At 40.3% G+C, this 17,406-nt stretch overlaps 1 protein-coding gene across 1 annotated transcript in view; it reads right to left on the reverse strand.

Annotated features, from left to right (window-relative positions):
* Positions 1-17,406, reverse strand: part of chd6 (chromodomain helicase DNA binding protein 6) — a 98,739-nt gene that overhangs the window by 25,886 nt on the left and 55,447 nt on the right. Inside the window, exons 7-22 of the mRNA XM_073467762.1 lie at positions 16,922-16,987; positions 16,726-16,787; positions 13,897-14,014; positions 11,776-11,862; positions 11,476-11,613; positions 8,965-9,086; positions 8,040-8,283; positions 4,966-5,142; positions 4,417-4,560; positions 4,013-4,111; positions 3,704-3,860; positions 3,192-3,402; positions 2,858-3,053; positions 1,646-1,810; positions 1,333-1,512; positions 665-775 (exon numbers count right to left, since the gene is read on the reverse strand). Coding sequence (XP_073323863.1) covers positions 665-775; positions 1,333-1,512; positions 1,646-1,810; positions 2,858-3,053; positions 3,192-3,402; positions 3,704-3,860; positions 4,013-4,111; positions 4,417-4,560; positions 4,966-5,142; positions 8,040-8,283; positions 8,965-9,086; positions 11,476-11,613; positions 11,776-11,862; positions 13,897-14,014; positions 16,726-16,787; positions 16,922-16,987 — 2,277 coding nt within the window. The remainder of the gene's footprint in view (positions 1-664; positions 776-1,332; positions 1,513-1,645; positions 1,811-2,857; positions 3,054-3,191; positions 3,403-3,703; positions 3,861-4,012; positions 4,112-4,416; positions 4,561-4,965; positions 5,143-8,039; positions 8,284-8,964; positions 9,087-11,475; positions 11,614-11,775; positions 11,863-13,896; positions 14,015-16,725; positions 16,788-16,921; positions 16,988-17,406) is intronic.

Here is a 17,406-nt window from a genome sequence, read left to right on the forward strand (position 1 = left end):
GGAGTCAGTTATTAAGGATTCAAAGTACGAGTCATGGTCAACACGCACGCACGCACGCACACACACACACACACACACACACACACACGGTATGAAGACAGTAGCAGAGCTGTGTGTGCAATCTGCTTCATTCATTAAGGCAGTCCATCTGTTCAGAGAGGGAGAGGAGAGGAGAGGAGAGGAGAGGAGAGGAGAGGAGAGGAGAGGAGAGGAGAGGAGAGGAGAGGAGAGGAGAGGAGAAAAGCATGATCCCTGCTTTATCCTCATTTCCCACCTTGTTTCCTTTCCGTCCTTGTTTACTCTTTTCCCAGTTTGGGAGCTCAGCTTAACTTCCCCTCCCTTCGTCTTCGTGTTCACTTACTTGGATCAGGTCCATTTTTTCTGTCCAAGCCTTATGTTGTTCCCCGTCTCACTCTCTCCATCTAATCCTCCAGTACTTCTCCTTTACTTTTTTTACCTCACATTTGCATGATGGAAGTACATCTCCTGTTCAATTTTCATTTCACTTTCTCCTGTTCATCCTTCAGTTCTGTGCTTTCTTCTCTGTCACTTCTTTTCTGTCGTCATCCTCTCATTTTCTGTTCTTTCTTTCTGAAACTCCTTTATTTCTTTTCCTCCCTCTCTTGCCTTCATTCTGAAATCTCTTCTCTCCATCTCTCTGTACCTTCTCAGACTTGGAGTCGATCTCCACCTCAGCGATCTTGGCCCACTTCTGCCAGAAGTTGGGGTCGTCCAGAGAAATGTCCGTTCTGTTACCGGATGAGATGAAACTGGCCTAAGGAAAGAAAAACAGAAAGACGGAGTCAGAAAAAATAACAGATTCATTCAACCGAAGGTTTTGACTGAAGCTGCCAACTGCTGATGGTTTCCACAAACATTCAGTATCTTCACTTTTGATCTTCACGCCAAAACACTCCAAGTATTCAGTGTTTCCTCCAAAAAGCCTCTGAAACAGCATTTAGACTAAGGAATTAAATCAAACATTGTTTGAAGTCAAGACAACAACTGTCAGTCCAGTTTAAGGCCTTCACTAAGACAATCAGCTCACATTGAACATGACATGAGATATATTTTTACAAAGCTACATCTACTTAGAGCTGCAACTATTCTCTAATCTCTTTTGTCATTTTTCAAGCAAAAATGTCAAACACCATCTGGTTCCAGGTCATTAAATGTGAGGATTTGCTGGAAGTTTTTGACATTTTATAGACAAAAAGACGAATTGATTAATTGTACAAGGACGGAGGATGCTCTGGCGAATACAAAATGGTTAAAGTGTTGGTGTTTGTGAATAGAGAAGTTTTAATTAATGCTTAATTAAAGGATTTCTACCTTGGCGAACGTCGACCCTTTCCCTTCAGTCTGGATTGTGATGGTCTGAGTTCGTCTCTGAAGTATCTGATCGATGTCTTCCTCGCAGAACTTGGAGCCCTCGTCTTCTTCGTCCATCAGCGCGCCGTACGCTCCTTTTTTCAACAAATCCTCCACCTCGAGCTTAGAGAGCTGCTGCACCTGCAGCAACACAGACACACTGTAGTCAGAATGTACTGAATGCATGTTTAATTCCACATCTAGCTGCTGACACATCCCTGAAGAAAACATCCAGATGTATGCAACAATATTAAAATTAAAGGTTATCTCTCACCCCGTTGAGGCTTCCTTTGCGGTTGATGTCCTGGAGGACGGCTTTGTCCAATCCCAGCTTCAGACTGGCCTTGTCAAACATTTCCCTCTCGTACGAGTTCCTGGTGATCAGTCTGTAGACTTTCACTGCTTTGCTCTGGCCAATCCGGTGGCAGCGTGCCTGGGCCTGACAAGGACAAAAAGACATACATCATTGCAGTACTAAACATTATTATCGTATTTGCCAACGGACTGAAGAACGGCCTGTTTTGATATGCTCCAGTGTTACATCAGTGCGTCTACTGCAAGCCAAACTCACTAAGGTTACTACATTTTGATATAACATAATAAAAAGCCAAATCACATTGTCATGGATTTTAGGGCTGGAACAATACAAGCAGATAAAAACCTAAATAGAGTCCATTAATTGGTGTGATAAATGACACATATTTTATTGATAATAATGAAGCGTAAAATCCCTTTTTGATCTTGCCCATAAGGATAACTAATACACTTTAATTTCCCTTGAAAATTGTTAAAGAAATATGACAGGATTTACTTTCATGGTCTGACAGCAAGTTTTCACTATAGATAGATAATAAACTTATCAGGGACGGATAATAAATATTAGGCTGAACTATTGGCACAATGAGTACACTACAATGTACTTTATATTAAACAGTTTAGCAAGAAGGACAAACAATCATTGTCCCTAACTAGAAAATGTAATCAAGTCAAATGGAAACATCCACATCATCAAAACTGTGAGAAATAATCGAACCCACAGACTCACAGGTAACACTGCCTGCTCACTTCATTATTCCAGGCAGAAACATCCTTTGAAGCTCACATTTTGTTACTATTTCAGTCCCAAACGAGATCATGAACGTCACTACAAATTAACGGCTCAGAGAAGCAGCAACACTCAGAGGAGAGCCTAATCTAAAGGGAGACACTACAGGTGGAAACGTAACAACATAACATTTCAGAAAACTTGTCTTAACGTAAATCACCAACTGGAAAAGTTTAAACGGTTATATTTATTAATTTAAACCTTTATCTTTTTATTCTGTATTGTCTCCCCTTAAACAGAAGATCTTTGTTTCATCATGATATGACAACTCAGTTTAGGTTGTTTAATAACTGATGTTCTGCTCTCTTCAGCAGAACCACAGTATATTGACTAAGTTGACATCATCCTCCTTTATATAAACTCTCCCAGCTCTCTGCCCACCTGCAGGTCGTTCTGTGGGTTCCAGTCTGAGTCGAAGATGATGCAGGTATCTGCAGCCGTCAGGTTGATTCCCAGCCCTCCAGCTCTGGTGCACAGCAGGAAGACAAAGCGGTCCGAGTCCGGCTTACAGAACCTGTCGATGGCCGCCTGCCGCAGGTTCCCTCGCACACGACCGTCAATGCGTTCGTACGTGTAGCTGGAGGAAACACGCACAAATAGATTAATTTCTACAACAGATTGATATCTCAGAAATGCACTGTTCTCTTTCTTTTTATTCATTTCCTTCTTTAATCTCCTTCCTCCATCCTTCTCTTCCCACCCTGCTCCTGCTCACCGTCTCTGTATGAGGTAGTCCTCCAGGATGTCCAGACAGCGGACCATCTGGGAGAAGACCAGGACTTTGTGTCCCCCGGCCAGCAGTTTGGGCAGCAGCTTGTCAATCAGCACCAGCTTACCGGCCGCCTGGATCATCGCCTGCAGCTGGAAGTCCAGCGCATCTGGACTGTGGCACTTCCTGAAGCTTTCCAGAATCTTCTCCTCGGCTCCTGAAAGAAAGGAAGAGAAAGGTTGAGGCTTCACTTTGAGATTTATAGAAACTTTTCTGATTTTTAGTTTCTCAGTAAAAGAAAATATTTTTGTATCTTGCATTCAACTTGAACACTATTTTCTCTCTTTCTTGCCTTGTTTTGACAGTCAGTTGTTTTACACTTCTCTGTTGTGTTGTGTAATTATAGATGAGATAAACTGCTAATTATACCAGATGTGTCAGCAAAGAGGTGCACTTGCAAACAGAGAGGAACATTGTCACTGATTGTGCTCCATGTGTTTGCGTGTGTGTGCTCTGACCTGTGATAAGGTAGGGGTGGTTGCAGCACTTGCGGAGCTCCATCATGGTGTTAATGAGGTTTGGCATGTTGTGCTGGTTTGCTCCTTTGGACAGGAAGGAGAAGTTCTTCTCTAAGATGGCTCGGTAGTATTTCTTCTGAATGTTCGTCAGCTCCACCTGCAGGAACACCACGAGTCAACTTTGTTTTAATACACAGATGGGTAATATAGTACACTGTGCTGTGTGTATTCTCCACCTAGTGTCTGGTAAATTAGCATGAACATCATTTGACACATGTGACTGTTTATATCAAACACACACAGCCGTACCTCTATGATAGTCTCTTCTTTAGGTGCCAGGTTCTTTTCTACATCGTCCTTCAGTCTCCTCAACATCATGGGCTTTAAAATGGCCTGAAGCTTCTTCACCTGATGGACAGAACACAGTAGGGAGGTGTAAATGTTACAGACATCTATTATCATATAAAAAGTCAAGGATTTCCTCCCTTTTTTATCCACATGAGAGTGTTTTTCTGGATCAAATGTTTTTTGTTTTGAGAAAAGAAAAAAAGAGAAAACAAAACACAGCTGATCCCAAACAAACAGAGACACAGAGCTACTGAAGGAGGAGGGCGAGGGTGAGAGAACAGTGATGTTAGGATGCATTGAAAACAAACACCACTACTTTCTGTAGTTGGTTTTCGCAGCAAAAGCCAACCCATGTCTCAACAAACCTGTTCATCTGTTTTGAGGTCTCCAAATTCTTCCAGGAAGGTGCTTTCTGAAGGAAACTGCAGCGGCTCCAAGAAGTTCAACAGGCTGAACAACTCCTCCACCGAGTTCTGCAAAGGAGTTCCTGTCAGCAGAACCTTGTGTTCCTGTAATAAATGTGAAGAGTACCATACTTAAAAAACATGAATAATACCAGAACAGGCTGCCTTTAATGACATTTATTAAAACTGAACTGAAAAATGCTTTATTAAAACAAGAAACAAGACGATATTAACAGAGACGAGTGTTGAGTCAAGTATTGAAGTATTGAAGTATTGAAAGTGGGCAGGTTTAAGAGGATAAGGAAGATTAAGCACACAGCGTTGCCTTTCCCATTAATAAAAAAATAATTTCATCTCACAGTGACAATCAACAACAATCAACAGTGACATAATATAACAGCCACTGCTGAAAATCACATTATATTGGACAAAAACAAGCCAATTCCTGCAAGTACTATAACATCATCATCATCATCATCATCATCTCCACACACAGACTGACGGACTGACCAGGTTCATGAGTTTGAGTCCCTCCAGCAGTTTGCAGTTCCTGTTCTTCAGTCGGTGGGCTTCGTCGATCACCACACAGCGCCAGTGGAGCTTCTTCAGCTCCGGACAGTCGGCCATGATCATCTCGAAGGTGGTGATCACCCCGTGAAACTTGAGCACACCTGGGATAGTGTTACCCTGTGGGACAGACAGAGGGTGAGACAGGTACATTTAAAGACGTAAGTAACTTTTGGAACATCCAATGACTGCCTTCCTCAGTCCCTAAAGTATCATCTGATGCTTTCTCTGAAGTTTTAGCGACAGGCGAGCAAACGAAACCTGCCATTGCCTTGAAGAAAATTACAGACTTTTGGGTGGTTTTAACATTGTTTGAAATATTTTGGAAAATGTAAGCTGCTAACTTAACAAAATACATAACAAAAGGTCTAGATGTTTTTAGACATTCTAATGCAGAAATGATACATGGTACTGTACATCTTTAAAAGATCGTAACCGGGGGTTCAGGGATGGATTAATGTCTCACTCCTGTATTCTCCACCTCCCTTCACTTTTAACCTTCCAATAAAAACACTAAATGCCTCCAAAGACGTTGAAACTGCTGAACGGATGAATTTATCAGCCGTGACCAAAATGAATATTCACTCCCTTTGGATATCTGCAGAAAGCTAAATTCGAAGCCATTAGCTGCATACAGTATCATAATGGCAACTCTCTGTATTCATCCGAGACTCCTCATGCAGTAATAAGAACCCTGTTCTGTTGTGAATATTTATACCAGACAAAGTTAGAGAGAAGGATCGGGACATTCTGAATAACTTCACAACTGAAATGTTCAACCAAGAAAATGTCAAAGATTCTGATCGCTTCACGGCCCAAGATGGAGCCACCCTGCAGGGAGAGTGAGGCCGAGGGAAAAGAGGTCAATGAGAAAGAGAGAGAGAGAGAGAAATGATAAATGTCCTCCAATTGTCTGTCACATACACACTACAAAAGACTCCCAGACGGAGGATGGACACATAAATAAAGACGCTCTTAAATCTGAAGAACCACCTTGAAATCAGGAGAAGAGAGCACAAAAATGCAGCTTAAGATCACAAAGTAAACACAACTCGCTTAACAGGAAACCCAGATGGAAGTCAGTGAACTAAACAATTTGCAAACACACTAGGGGGCTGGGCGATATAGCCTTAAAATAATGTTACGATATTTTCAGGCAATATAGCGATGTACGATATGTACCTCCATATTTTAAAACTCCTCTAAAAGCACTTCATAAATGATCGGACTGGGTGACAAAATCAAATATCACAATATTTTAATGAACAGGACCTACTTCAATATCAATATTGCAACAATATTGTAGAAATATACTAACCTTATCCCTGGATTATAAATTTAAACAACACTTTTGTAAAACCGTTCAACAGGAACTGTTCAAGAGTCTCAAAAATGTGCCACTTAAAACACTTTACAACATCTGGATTATTCTGAACAAGCTGACATGCACCTCAGAAGTGTTGAAGTGTATTGTAGAGGATTTAACGCCAGTGTGAGAATAGAGGAGATGAGGGGGAAGATACTGTGAGTCTGGATCCAAAATCGCATTCATTTGGTTTCACAGATATCCAGAAATCTTGTCACCAGAACACTTAAGAAGACTTATGAGGCTCTGCACCACCTAATTTATTGAACATTACATGAATATTTGAACATCACAAGTGTTTTGACTGACATCAGGGCAAAAGGTAAATCAAGGAACACCTTCTTTTGTTATTGAACTTGTCTAACAACCAATGCTTTCTAATTTTACTCAGCCACAACCCTAAAGATAGCCTCTTAAAAACAAAGAAACACATCATAGTAACACTAACATGGGTTGAACATGTGTTTTTGAGGGTAATTTAACATTTTTAACCTTTTCATAACCTCAATATTAAACGTCAGGTTTTATGAGCTGGTACCTGAGAATTGAAGCGCTGCAGATTTTTAAAACAGCTCTTGTGCAGGAAGGTTGAACCCCCCATTCTTTTCACACATGCAGCTGTGCTGTCTTTGCCTCCCTGTTATCTCCACAGCCATTATTCCACACTACAACATCCACCCTGCACTCTGCAGAGACTGCTGAGACGCAGACCTTCACGCTCTCTCTCCAAGGGTTTGTGTTCATCAGTAATCAGAGGACAACAGAGTAAACCAACATGCAACGCAGCCACAAAACTCTTTATTTGTGAACTCGATTCTCAGTTAGGAAAATATATTCTTCCACAGCAATCTCTGTTCTTTGCCTACCTGAACAACTCAACACTGAATAAAAGAGTTCGCACTTGTTCCCCCGGAGGTTTCCCGACTCTTCACTAATTACTCCTTACAGCAGAAACAGACACATGAATGTGGGTTCACCAAAAGGTAAAAACTTAATCAGCATTAGATTATTTTCCTCATTGATTTAGCTTTCAAATATATTTCCTATTAGGCGATGAATTGTTTTGCTAGAAAATGTTTGAATTTAGTACAAAAATGTTTTTGTCCTCACAACAGCCCATGAGCCAGAGATATCTGATTTACAGCTCAACTAATAACTGTATTGACTAATCAGTAATTCCTTTTCAAGAATTAAAAGAAACCGCCCGCGGGAAGATGCGACAGAGCTGCTGCAACAACATTTACAAAAAGTCTTTCATACCAAATGCAATAACTTCAGTGAAAATCGTTAACTTCATTCACACTGGAACCATGTTCATTATTGTTGTCACTACTATGCATGTCGTGTTATTTATTGCTGTGTACAGCCGAAGGCAAATGTCCACATTTGTGGACAATGAAGACTATTATCAACACTTCATCGTGAAATAAAGCTGGAACAAATTAAACCCCACAGACAGATGATTCACAACAGAGTAACCAGATATGTGGGGAAAATTTCCTTTAAAAGAAGACAGTCAGCAGCTAAATGACGGCACTTTCAAGGATTTCCTTCATTTTTCTATCCTCGTTAGGGTCTGTGGTTTCGCACCTGAACAAAAATAAAAGAAACCCACCACACGTGATCAATGAGAGTCTGACAAAAACCTTACCTGTGGGTCTCTGTAAAACATCTCGTACTGCAGGATCATCTGCCGGCTGATCTGCGAGCCGTGATACACGATGACGTTCATGTGCGTCCACGTGCGGAACTCCCTCTCCCAGTTGGTGATGGTGGACAGGGGGGCGATGATGAGGAAGGGGCCGCGGATCCCCATGCTGAAGATCTCGAACAGGAAGGTGATGGACTGGATGGTCTTTCCCAAACCCATCTCATCTGCCAGGATGCAGTTTTTTCTACGAAGAAGAACAAAGACTGTGTGAGAGGGCAACAGAGGGCAGAAGGAGTCTGATGTTCTGACATCATCCTTGAGTACAACACATGTATGCTAATTAGTGCTATAATGAGGCTAATTAATGCATTATTATTTTTGTACACATGCTTGTTAATATCACTACTATGTTATGAGACGACATGAAGTAAAGGTTTCAAGAAAGACAGTGATTCCTTATTAAAATGATAATCTATGCACAAATTTATCGAAAGTACAAAAACAATATATTTAATGTTTTACCTCATCAACTTCATTGATTTTTATAAATAAATGCTTATCCTGAACTTTAAAATGCATCTTCACTCAGAACGAGGCGACTGGATATCATCCCGCATCATTTAGATAAAACTGCTTTTGGAAGGAAGGAAATATAATTTATCAGCTTCAACAGGTGTTACTCTGAAGCTGTTGTTATTCAGCTTACCGTATATAAAACATAACAGTCAGTCAAGTTAATTGTTCTTAATAAAAGTTTAATGTCAAATAAAGAGCTAGAAACAGTTAGATTAAAATTAAAGTAGGTGCAGTGACTCCCAGGTAAGTTTATAGTTCAGTTATAGTTCTTATAATGTTTATGGCTGTTTTTAATATTAAAGTATATCCGTGGTAAGTGGGACTGATTTTGTTTGTGTTCAGTACTCACCTGTTGTACCAGTTGAACAGTAACCAGTTCATACCCTCCAACTGGTATTCTCTGAGCTGGTTTCCGTTCCGGTAATCTCTCGAGCGGTCCAACTTCTGCCATTTCTCTGGAGGAGGACGCTCCTGCAAAACACACAGACAAAATTTGATTATTTAAAGACTACGATTACCAACAACCCCTTAGCAGATGATAAAAGGTTTCGTTTTCTGAATTTAATTATGACTAAATTAATTGACTATATAGATTTTATCCAACAAAAGAACGGGGGGAATATCACATTATATTAAAACTATGTTTCCCCTGATAAATCAGAAAGTAAATAAGTTGTCCTATTTCTTAAAGGTAGAAGAGGACTCTGTCACTGACTCTGTCTCTGATTTTGGAGGTTGAATAGCCAAAAATTTAAATAAGTAGTTATTGCTGCCAGGGTGTCATGAGTAATAAGACTAGTTTTTAAATAAATAACAGCTAAAGAGCAAGAATAATTTGCTCAGGTCTCATCTCCTGGGAGTGGACAGAGACTTGAAAATTGCTGATATTTTAAGCAGCAATTTTTAATTCAACATCCAGTGAAGTAAATGTCCTGTTGTACTGGTCAGGATACTGATGACATGTACAAAATACATCTGAATGTCCTCTCCTTTGATGTGTGGGCTTCATGTGATGATGCCCTAACTGAAGTGGGACACACAGATGTGGAGACGGCTGAGGCTCACAGAAAAGAAGATGTTTTAGATGGTTTTAAATTGCTTCTGAGGGTTTTCAAAACCTCAATGTCACCTCCAAAAACAAACAGAAGCAGAGCTGAGGTTCTTCTCATGCTGAACTCCAGCATGAGAAGAAAAAAAACCTCACAACACTGATTGTGTTTTATTTGCAGTCATTAGGACCGAAACAAGAAAACAAGGCCGAGATGTAGAGAAGAAAGATGTCTGTTCTGCAGAGAGGATTGGAGATGAAATAAAAAGCCTCAATGTTGTTGTGCAGATTCCCTTTCTCTTACATCTGCCCACCAACCTAAACTCAAAATGCAAATTGTTTTTTCTCACTATTTATCAAAAATAGTCTGGTTCCAGATGTCTGAATCACCGCCCACATCTCCGTATTGTATCTACATGTTCTGTATCTATACAGGTCTGGTGGTCTCAAACCAATCACAATCATCTTGGGTGGTGTAAAAAGCCCAGGATGCAGTGACGGTGCTCCTGCAAAATGATGAGGAACTTGGTTTGCACATGAGGAGGCGAGCCCTGGCATTTAAATGGCTAAATCCCATCAAAAGAAAAGGGAACAGCTGCTGGCTTGTTTACGCTTGCACCGTTAGCAAACAGGTTAGGGTAACTTGTTATTTTCGGTGGTAGATCGGTAGCTCAGAGTTTGTTGTCCTTCCCCGTAGTGACAGGGATTTTAAAAACAGTTACACAAAGTCTACATCTGGTAGGTCAGACTTTAGGACCCCTTTCACACATGCACTGTAGCTCGGGATTTATCCAGAGATTACCTGGAGGAGCTGTATATGTGAACACAAAAGTCTGCAACATTTCCCACAGATTTCCTTCTGCCAGCTCCCTTGTCCTAAATCCGGGTGAGCCACATGTGTGAATTCACACAGAGGGAAAGTGGGCGTATCAATGATGTATGATGTGAGTGTGAAGAAGAAGTGAAGAAGTATCATTTTACACAACAACACTGAAGAAAGAGAAAATGTCTGAACTAGAGGGATGAAGGGATTCGCAAAACACTGAGGTATCCATCATATCCTGCCTCCTGAATGCTCCTGGCCCCTCGCTCAGACCATACGGAGTGTTTCCAACATGTGTGAACACTTCTGACACGGACAATCTCCTGTTGTGTATTTGCATGTGTGAACAAGCAAATACACAACAAGCAAAATCTGATCTGATTTTCTGATTATTTTCCAGAGTTCATTCTGGTGTGCCCTTTTCCCTGAGTTGTGTAGGAACTATAAAGAATGAAGACGTCATCCTCCTGCACCAGAGACACAAATTGCATCTTGGGCACCACCCCAATCAATGTGGAGTACATCAAAATTAACAAATGATGCCTCACAGATTTTATGGTCCCCAATGGACTTCTTTAGTTTTGTCTTTAAACCTTTTGGGCGCTGTTTACATATCATCTGCACTAGCCTTTTCTACTTTTTGTACACACACACTACTTTTTTATTGAAAAACATACAATAGAATATGTCAAATATATGCATGTAAGTCTTCCACAATCCTGAGGAAAGCACTGAACTTTATTTGTGCAGTACTTTAAAAAACAAGCGTCACAATGTGTCACAAAACTTCTACATGTGTTTTGTTTTTTCCAGGCTGACCGAGATCTGAAAGTTGCGAGTCTCTCCTTGAAATTGAACCCGCTTCATATTCTCCTTCGGATTTTTCACAGCATTGAACTGCATTTTTCTCTCCCATGTCAACATATTGCATCAAACTGCCCCGTCTTTCTCTATCTTTTCCGCTCACACTCTATTATGTCTCTGCTCACCATGTGTCGGAGGTCTGGCGGCAGTTTCTGGATCTCCTCAAACTCTTTGATCTTCTCTGGGTCCAAGTCCTCCTGCAGCTCCCACGTCGCCTCCTCGTACGAGAGACTGCACCACTTCACCAGGTAATGGGTCACCTCCTACAACAACATCCAGAAAAAACAAGGTGTCTGTGTGTGTGTGTGTGTGTGTGTGTGTGTGTGTGTGTGTGTATCTGTGCAACAGGACTAAGAGTAACCTTCAGTAATAACTGCTTTCAGAGCAGACAATCACTGCTGTCAGAGTGTGTCTCTGTTACCCACCTCTCCGGTCTCAGTATCTGTGGTAACAGCCACCTCCAGCACTCTGTCCACCTCAACATAGTCTGGGTTAAATAAGTCCTCATCAGGCTGCAAACAGGGACAAAAATGGATGGAGAGAGACAGAAAAACAACAAGAGATTATTGATTATTCATTAATAATCTGGTCAGGGATCACTTTGATAAAGCTACAGTCTTTGTTAAGAAAGGAAAATAAACAAAGAGCTGTAATATGTAATAAAGAGCAGTATAATAAAACATGGAAGAGAAACAAACCCTTAATGCCAGTGGTTATTAAAGGTGTCTGCTGTATTTTTTAACCTTGACCCTATTGCCCATGTTGTTGTGTCTAAGTGATTAATGGGGACAACAATTTTTGAAATTGATCCAATATATAGCAGGATCTCTGCAGGCAGCAATGTAATCACCACGGGCAATTGCACACCATCAAAGTACGTCCACTAAAAATGCGGTAAATTAACGATTTATATAAATCAAACCAGAGTTGGTGATTGTTAGAACAGTGGAAAGACAAACCAAAATGGTTTTGGTGAAATTTATTTTGTTTTGAGTGAGTTTTAATGAAGTGTGTTTTATGGCGCTAAAATTGCTGATTTTGTACATGGAGTCTGGTGGCATTGGCGAGAGCAATATAGCGGCTGTTTCTGGTTAATTAAAGAGGATATTAACCTTTAACAAAAAGGTCCAACTCTGTCAGGATCATTTCTAAAATGTTGCCAGACTCTTAGAATAACAATCTGAGCCTGTCAGTGGCAAAAACAAGCACTTTAAATGGATGTACTTCAACGGTGCAGCCTGATTTGGGTCCAGGTTGAAAAATACAAAAATTACTTACTTCAATGTCTCCCTTTGTCATTGTTTAAGTTGGGTTCACTTAATACTATATAGTGTAATTCTCCATACTCAAGTACTATTTGCTTTTATCCTTTACGTTTGGTGCCTAAAGTACTGTACCCCAACTCAGTCCATCCTGACAGAAAGGACGCCCCATCTGGTGTTTCATTTCCTCCATGCCAAACCAACTATGAAGCCTCCTAATACCACATTCACACCAAAATTAGCATGTATTTAAAACATCGGTAAATTGCTAAAAATAGGCATTTGACTTTTTTACATTGCCAGCAGATGAGTTTCCCTTCATCAGGCGAACAGTAGAAAGCAGCAGATCATATACCTCATCAGACTACATTAAGAAGACATTAAAACTTGTTTTAAGAAGTCTTAAATCAACAAAATTCTGAATAAGAGACATCTTTTTTTTTTCGGAGCTGATAACAGAAGTTGCTAAGGAGAGAGACATCTCGCTTCTTTGTCATCTCTGAAGTAACCGCTGTTAGTGGCTTCGATGCCGTCTCAACAGTCTTTCTTTCAAAGCCGACTACAACAATGTTTAAGCGCTGCCTGACAGAGACGGATGGAAAAGTATTAACAAGCCAGCGTTCTTAACTTGAACACATATCACATCATCACACCTTAACAGGGGCGAAAATTAACATGTCCAGTGTCCTCCCAAGTGCTGTGTTGTAATCACAGCTGATAAACACCCGTGACAGTTATAGAGACATCTGACTTGGGAGCAAATGCCGATTATACACATTTACATCGAAGACAAAAGCCACATGTCAGCAGGTGTTACTGGGTTTTTTGTCCAGTGTGAAAGAGGTATAAGACAACCTATATAATTAAAATGAGCTTGACATTTCTTGTTACTAGAGACACATCTTCCATAAACATAAACATAAATTAAGTCCAGGCACACCACTGTGAAGTTCAACTTAGGCAGTTAAAAAACAAATTATGCTCCTCTCTCACAGTGTTGCTGTGGTTACAGCATGTCACGTTAACCTGATAACCTTTATATCACCTTTTCAAGGCTTCGCAGCAACTCTGGATGAATTAATTGTGAATTATCCATCAGTTTGGGCCATCACTACACACCTGAAGTAGTCAGGATTAACATTTTCCTAAACACTTTGTGATCAACAAAATGTCTTTGGTAATATCTTTGCTAGATTATTGAATACAACTTAACCCAGCATGACGTTAAAGGAGAAGATTCGCCTTGTTCTAGAGTAATATAAAGTAGACAATGTCAGGTGTTACCTCTGTGAACAGGTGTTTCATCTGCGCTTGTTTGGTCCTGAAGCGTTTAATCTTCTGGTGGATTCTGGGGTCTTTCTCCAGCTCTTCCAGAGTGGCCCACTTGCAGTGCAGGTAAGAACTAAAATAACACATGACAAAGGAAGAGACACAGCTTTCATTCAGTCAGACATATGAGTTGTTTGCCTGTTGGCCATTATAGAGCCCGAGTGCTGCACAATTTTAAAATGATTTTGAATTCAGTTACAAAAAGTAACTTTCTTTTGCCTGAAGAAGCATTTAGAGGATCAAAATAAAATCATGCACGGAAATGCAAGGGACCAATGACACAAATGCCAAACAAATGAATGTGATCAACAACTTTTACAAAATTTAACAAGAGGCCAGACAACAGACAGAAATCAGAGTGTCTACAGGTATCAGACAATAAAACTGAATGCTTTTTAAGACCTTACAAGCTCATTTTTGACCAAATTAAGACAAACTTTGGGGGGAAAAAAACAACTTTTTCTGACTCAAGTAGGTATATTAAGGTATGAAGTTTATATGTGGTCCTGTGCAGAGGCAGGTTTTATGCAGAGACATGGTTTGTGAATTAGGTTAATATACATTTCCCTGACAGGTAAAAACACAGTATTGGGTTCAGTGATAGGTTTATAACATCAGAAATGTGGAAGAGCATGACTCATTTTGACAAAAACAAATTTAACAATGGAAAAAATGTAATTAGATAAAATATTTTGTGGCAATTAAAGACCTCACAAATTCACTTTTTAAAAGACTCTTATCACCTAATAACATAAAGACTTGCAGAGACCCTGGAAATAGAATGAGGTCGCCTCGCTCTGTGATATATCTACTGAAAAGAATTCTCTAATCATTAGTTGGTGGGAAAGAAAGCTCAACAAATAATGTTACTATGGCAACAGTTTGACACGCATGATTTAATCCATAAACCACAATCTATAAATGGACAAATCTAAATGTCACTGCGGTGTTCACTGAACAGTACATGCACCATGTAGTTACTAAACTTCCAATGGACCTACTTATACATTTGATAATGCATTATGTATAATGATGATTTTTACAGTACCAATGTTATACTTGGAGCACTTTTCTGTAACTTTATAATGCGTGAATACATTATTCTAAATAAAGTCGACGAAAAGTAAAGCGGTTGATTCAACTCAAGCAAACTTTCGATGTTTTATTCATCACCCATGAGAATAAATTATGATCATAATAAAGACAGTATCTTTGTAGGGTCTTTCTTAAAGATACAAAGTGCTGGAACAAACAGGAGGGTCTCCGGAGAGCCCCCGACTGGCTGGAAGAGCTTGCGTCTCGGTGAGAGGATGAAAAATTCTCAGCTGCTGCCGAGTAGCTCTTTACCGACTCTGGAGAATAGACCGCTGCTACAGTACAACACAGCCTATCTGTGCAAAGTCATCTTCCCTGAGAGAAATCAATGTCATAAAAACTATTAACTAAGCAGCTCTAACACAGTTCCTTAAGCTGCTTAAATATTTCCCGTCAATCACGAGAGTGACTTTAAACACCTCAGAGGCTGCACATGAGCACGGTGGCACCCAGAACTTGTTGTAGATTCAAGAGGAAAGATTTTATAGGATGTCATATGAGTGTCTTTAGTCAGGTGGATCAGTGATTAGTCTACAGCAGCAGCTCATTGGGTCTCAGCTTTCTGGGTGGAGTTTTCATGCTGTCCGAGGGTGCGATTCAAAACCCAACTGGCACAGCACCATTTTGAGCCGAGTGGGCATAGATTCCTCTGTATTTGTACTCATTGCTACCCTTGCTAGTTAACACCAGAAATACTAGGCTGTTACACTTATTATTATTTTACTAATGCACACTTTTAAATTACATAATGACATTAGTTGCACTGAAATTAGTTAATCATCAGTCTTCTCAAATCTGTCACTGATGCTAACAATGCTAACAATACCAGTTAAAGATTGAACTGTGCTAAATTTTGGCTGACAGGCTAATAAAAACAAACTTCACCAGGCTGAATCCAAGTTGGAAAAGGTTGATTATTAGCTGATAAAGATTCAACATCATATTTGCTGCCTCATGCCTCACGCAAACCATTTAAGCAGGTTGTCCTTCTCTTGCTGCTACACTGGCAACAAGCACACGCTGGCATGGTCTAACACAGCGCAGTCCCAGTGATCACATGGGTTTCCTTTGAGTGCTTCAGTTTCCAGAGACTTGTCAAGAGTCAAAAGCCATGCTAGCAGGTCTGTTACTAAATTGCACAGAAATCCATCCAACAGTTGTCAAGACATTTCAATTTGAACCACAAGTTTCAACCTGCCAGCTGCACTAGAGGATAATTCAGGGATCACCGAAGTCAGCAGGGTTCAGCCACCTGGAAACTGCCCAGATCAACAACAATCTAATCAGTCGGCCACTAAACAGCTACACTGGAGCAGCTGATGCTTTACTCAAGGGCATTAGGGAAGCCCAGATCCAAAAACCAAAACCAAGTCTGATCTGAAACTTATATTTGACTGACAATGTGTCAGATTCAGCGTCAGACACTGTCATAATCCAAATCTGGTCATTTCTAGATTCTGGAGTTAATGGAGATTTTGCACCGGACAGCATTATATTAAGAGATACTCCTAATATTCCACCTGCTACATGAACAGGATGTAATTGGCGTGGATAAAACAGCCCTGGCCTGGTCTGGTCTGAGCAGGAGGGCATTAGATGGCAACAGAACGTGCAATTACATCCAATGAACTGACAGCAAGCAGCTAAATGTCTTAACAAATAAATGCCAGCCATGACAGAGAGACTCACAAATTTCTGTACTTGACGTAAAACTCCTCTGTCTCCTCCGCTTGGTCCTCTGATGATGAAGTCTAAAAGATAAGAGGGAGACAGATTTAGAGAAGCAGCAGGAGAGCAGATTTTACAGCGAGCGAAAACAACATAATACATTTATACTCCAAAAGAAATATTTCATTCATTAAAGTTGTTCGTGCTCTCTCTTCACCTCTTTCTTCGCTATTCTGACAGACAGAATTTTCTCAATGATGTTGGCCTCGTCCTCAGGTGGTTCCTGAGGGACACAAAGACCAAACAGATTAGCAGCCCAAACAGATGAAGGTCAGCTCTCAGAGTTTGTCTTCATACAGCAGCAGTGTAAAAAGACTTCAATCAATGCAAAACATTCAGAGAGGGACCTCACATCATTTAAAATGTGGGTTACAAAATCTTGCCAATAATTATTAAATGACAAATCTTATTCAGGGGAAAATTTCATGCAGCACTGTTACATGATTGACTCAATACAATCCAACAGCAGCTTCCAAAATGACCAAAACCACTTCACAATAGTTTCAACCAAAACTGAACATAACAACCTTCATGTAGTAGGATTTATTGGAAGACATCTGCATCAGACTGCTTTGGCTAGGTAGACCTAACACAAGAGTATCTGAGTATCTGTATGTTGGCATTTAACTCTGACAAATTCAG

Source organism: Pagrus major, chromosome 6 (assembly GCF_040436345.1).
Source record: "Pagrus major chromosome 6, Pma_NU_1.0".
Lineage (NCBI taxonomy): Eukaryota > Metazoa > Chordata > Actinopteri > Spariformes > Sparidae > Pagrus > Pagrus major.